The sequence below is a fragment of the Rhagoletis zephyria genome, unplaced genomic scaffold, assembly GCF_001687245.7.
Source record: "Rhagoletis zephyria isolate East Lansing unplaced genomic scaffold, Rhagoletis_zephyria_1.1 Rzeph_scaffold_00790, whole genome shotgun sequence".
In the NCBI taxonomy this organism is placed as follows: domain Eukaryota; kingdom Metazoa; phylum Arthropoda; class Insecta; order Diptera; family Tephritidae; genus Rhagoletis; species Rhagoletis zephyria.
The window spans coordinates 128,997-132,874 of NW_016157874.1; the positions used below are offsets into that span (position 1 = coordinate 128,997).

The 3,878-nt window shown below is 34.7% G+C and overlaps 1 protein-coding gene across 1 annotated transcript; it reads left to right on the forward strand.

The window, feature by feature from the left end:
- The first annotated feature begins 643 nt into the window (after positions 1 to 643).
- LOC108361562 (uncharacterized) lies at positions 644 to 3,579 on the forward strand. The gene is made up of 3 exons (XM_017614206.1): positions 644 to 736; positions 794 to 1,474; positions 2,688 to 3,579. Exons 2-3 carry the CDS (start codon positions 1,170 to 1,172, stop codon positions 3,529 to 3,531), a joined length of 1,149 nt encoding a protein of 382 aa, XP_017469695.1. The 5' UTR covers positions 644 to 736; positions 794 to 1,169; the 3' UTR covers positions 3,532 to 3,579.
- Positions 3,580 to 3,878: the final 299 nt, after the last annotated feature.

Here is a 3,878-nt window from a genome sequence, read left to right on the forward strand (position 1 = left end):
GCAAAGATTGTCAACTTCTTTTTAATAACAAAATAATCTATCTTAGGTTGATAAAACTATGTGTTTCTTTAATAAATAAGTTAAATTATATATTTTAATAGTGTTTAAAAAGTGAGAACAGGTGATTTAGTGAATCTTTGTCGGTGTAATTGCCCATAGAAAACAACGAAATTTAACAAAAGTTTTTTGTTCATAACTTTTAAATGGTTAATAATATTAGTTCCCCCCCTCCGGATTGTTATTAGGGTGGCCGAAACGCGTCGTTTGGTACCCCTCCCGACTTTTCCGCACCTTTTTTAGGGGTTGTTACCCCACCCTAGAGAATTACCGTGTTTTTTTGCAAATAACTCATTAATTAATTAAAAATTTTAATTTCTTTTCTCGGATTGTTATTATTAGCGTTAAGACGCGTTGATTGATACCACGCTCGAACTTTTTCCGTCCATTTTGACCTACCTTCGCCAAAGTGCACTACTACCCTACTATCAAATTGCCTGCAATAGATGTCCAGCAATAAGCCCTGTGGAGACAGGGCCTTAAATCACAAAAAAAAAACATTGAGAACAATCGAGATAGTCGACCAAAACATCTCGGACTCGCCCATCCCTAAGCGACAGTTTTGAAAAAACATTTGGTGGTAAGGGGCGTTTTAACAATCTGCGTTGTTTACAATGTTTATAATGTAATTTTTTTCTTTTATATTGCCGAAATATTTGCTGTGTATCACATCAACAGGGTATGTATTACAATCATTCAGATATTTGTATGTTTTAATTGATAACTTTACATTTAGAGATTTACGATTTCCATTGCCATACAAAAAACACCAAAATTTTCATTCCGAAAATAGAATTTTTCTTCAACTCTGCTACCAAGGAACATCTACCACATCGACACCATCACTAGCCTATCCACCCACCAACTTCAACGCCGCCACCAGCAGATATTGTGCTACATACATTTTTCGGTGAGTTTTCATGTGACTATGGAACGTTGCTTCTACTGCAACTGCCTACATTAGGGTAAGCACATAGTGAAGCGGCGAGCAGAGCGTCATTCGAGCAACGATTCGCTCGAAACATAGTGGAGCATCGAGCAAAGCGTCAAACGCGCAAATTTCATTCAAAGTTTAACGTTTACGAAATAAAGTGTGTTTTCTCTGCTAAAAAATGGATTTTTTATTAAATGAAAATTCGTCATTGAAGATTTTTTACTTAATGAAAATGAATAAAAGGAAAGGATTTAGAAGCTGCAGCGTGCATTCTATAAATAAAATCAGAAAACAGAAGTGTGAATTGAACCATCTCTATAAAGAATTGCATCGCGATCCCGTAAAATTTCAAAAATATTTCCGAATGAAAATTGATACTTTCGACTACGTTTTGCATAAAATTAAAAACAAACTTATAACAAACTGGACCAATTTCAACAAATGCCCAATCAATGTAGATGAAGGACTGGCAATTACAATAAGGTAAAGTTACAGTTTTATATAAATTTATTAAAATTAAGAGCAACTACATATTCTAGTTTTAAGGCATACTAAATCCTTTTTAAATAATATCACATTCAGTTTTCTAACAGTTCAAGATAATATAAAATATGTTTTATATCTCTTACAAAAACATAAGAGCACATTTCATTTAATTAAAAAAAAAATTCAGATTTAAATCGGTTAAAAATAAAAAAAATTACATTTCATTTAAACTAAAAAAAAAACTTATTTCGCTCAGTAAAAAATAACACGGTTCAACAAAATTTAAACGTGTCCGATCCCGAAAGCAGGACCGATTCAATCTCATAGATTTTTTAATGTGATTTTCAAATGAGTATAAAATACAAACTTCACGTGGTAGAAAAATTTTGTAAACTGATTTGAAATCAGCGTTAAAAAAATTATAAAATTAGGTCGGTCCCGTTTCAAAGATCAAAGTCACCCAAATTTTGTTGAACCGTGTAAATTGATCAATTAATGACTTAAAAATTAAGGGTTTGAAAAAAAATATCATTAATTTGCGTTACCGCCTGCGGTGTATATAAAATTATACACCACCTCCGTTATTTTAAGCCGCAAAACCATTTTTTGTTGCGGAGAAAGCAATTTAAAATGAGGCATTGAGCTTTTAAAGAAATGTAGATCCTCATCTTCTGGGTCCTCTTTTTTCTTAATTATATCAATTTTTTCTTTTTCCAACTCTATTAATGTTACGCCAACATTATCCACATTGAAGTTTTTCTTTTTGCCGCATTGGAGGTGCAGGGCTCCTCTATAATTTCTAAAAATTCGGCCGAGTCCTGCAGCGAAACGTTTTGTGAAATTATTTGTTCTAAATAGCTTTCATCGGCGCCAATGAATTCGCTTTCCTCCACCAAGTTGTCTGTTGTTGTTGTTGTAGCGGCCAGCTTGTCTGTTGTTGTAACAGCATACAAATTCCCCAAAGAGATTTCGTGGGAACAGCCAACTTGTCTGTCGTTTTTCTTGGCTGAAACTGCGGTCTTAAAAAGGAAAGGCTTTCAAAGTGGGCCCAATTGGAGTTTGCGGTTGTAGACGCTCCAGCTCCCGATTTATCTTTGGAAATCTTTTGATTTATATCCCTAAGGGGTTTCCACTTGTTCTATACCAAGTCTCCTACAAAGAAATACAAATCAGAATAGCATTATATTGATAACTATTTGTTATTTTCCAGATTTTTGACTACAGGATCATCCTACAAATCTCTTGGTTTCTCTTTTCGAATGGGTCCAAGTACTGTTTCAAAAATTGTCGTCGAAACCATTACCGCAATTTGGGAAATTCTTCAGCCAATTCACATGAAAGATCCTACTGAGAGTACTTTCAAAGAAATCGCGAATGAATTTTACTTAAAATGGAATTTTCCGAATTGCCTTGGAAGTATTGATGGAAAACATATTCGCGTAAAATGCCCCGTTCACTCCGGCTGTAAGAACTCTTATTCAATCGTTCTCCAAGCTGTAGCTGATGCCAATTACAAATTCGTAACAATTGATGTAGGAGAATATGGAAAACAAAGCAATGGGGGCACCTTCAAAGCTTCCTCGCTTTATAATTTAATGGAAAGTGGACGGTTGAACATTCCACCGGGTACAACTTTTCCATCCACAGCGATTACTGTACCATATGTGTTTATAGGAGGTGAAGCATATCCTTTACTGCGTAATTTACTGAAACCATATAGTAAGAATGCTTTAGATGCTGAGAAGGAGTATTTTAATATGCGGCTTTCGTGGGCAAGACGCACCGTAGAATGTGCTTTTGGAGTTATAAGCGCTAAATTTCGGCTTTTATGTAAGCCGATTGAAACTTCGCCAGAAACCGCAGAAAAAATAATAAAAGCCATATGTATTTTACACAATACCATCATTGACAAAGAAGGATTCGATGGATGTTATGAAGAAATAATATCAAAGTTGCCTAACATCTCAGGTACCAGGCACAACAATAGACCAACTAATTCTGCCAGTTTGGTTAGAGAAGCATACAAAATCTTTTTGTGCAAAAATAGAATATAAATTTTCAGTATCTTTTTCTGCATTATTAAAATAAAATATATAAGGTTCGTTCCACAAGCTACTCGAAGTCACTTCGAGTTACACATACGAGTTCCATAGGTAAGTTTTAGAGTTTCTTTGATATACGCTCACAATTTGAACTTCGCTCGAGTTTTTCTACAAGTGGAGCAAACCCATGGTGTAATAATAACAAGGGCGCATATTCATAGTCATATTTAGTACTCAACTAAGTCGAAACTATTCTAAGTCACAACTAAAGCTATTCATAGTCGCCTTAGTTTCGACCTTTCTGGCTAAGTACCAACTTAAAATTTAGTTTCGGCTGCAGCTGCAACTAAGTCGTAACT

Excerpts from the sequence above, each read along its gene's own strand:
- LOC108361562 (XM_017614206.1), top strand. The coding sequence starts at position 1,170 with ATGGATTTTTTATTAAATGAAAATTCGTCATTGAAGATTTTTTACTTA. Across the intron at positions 1,475-2,687 it reads GGACTGGCAATTACAATAAG|ATTTTTGACTACAGGATCAT; the intron begins GTAAAGTTACAG and ends GTTATTTTCCAG.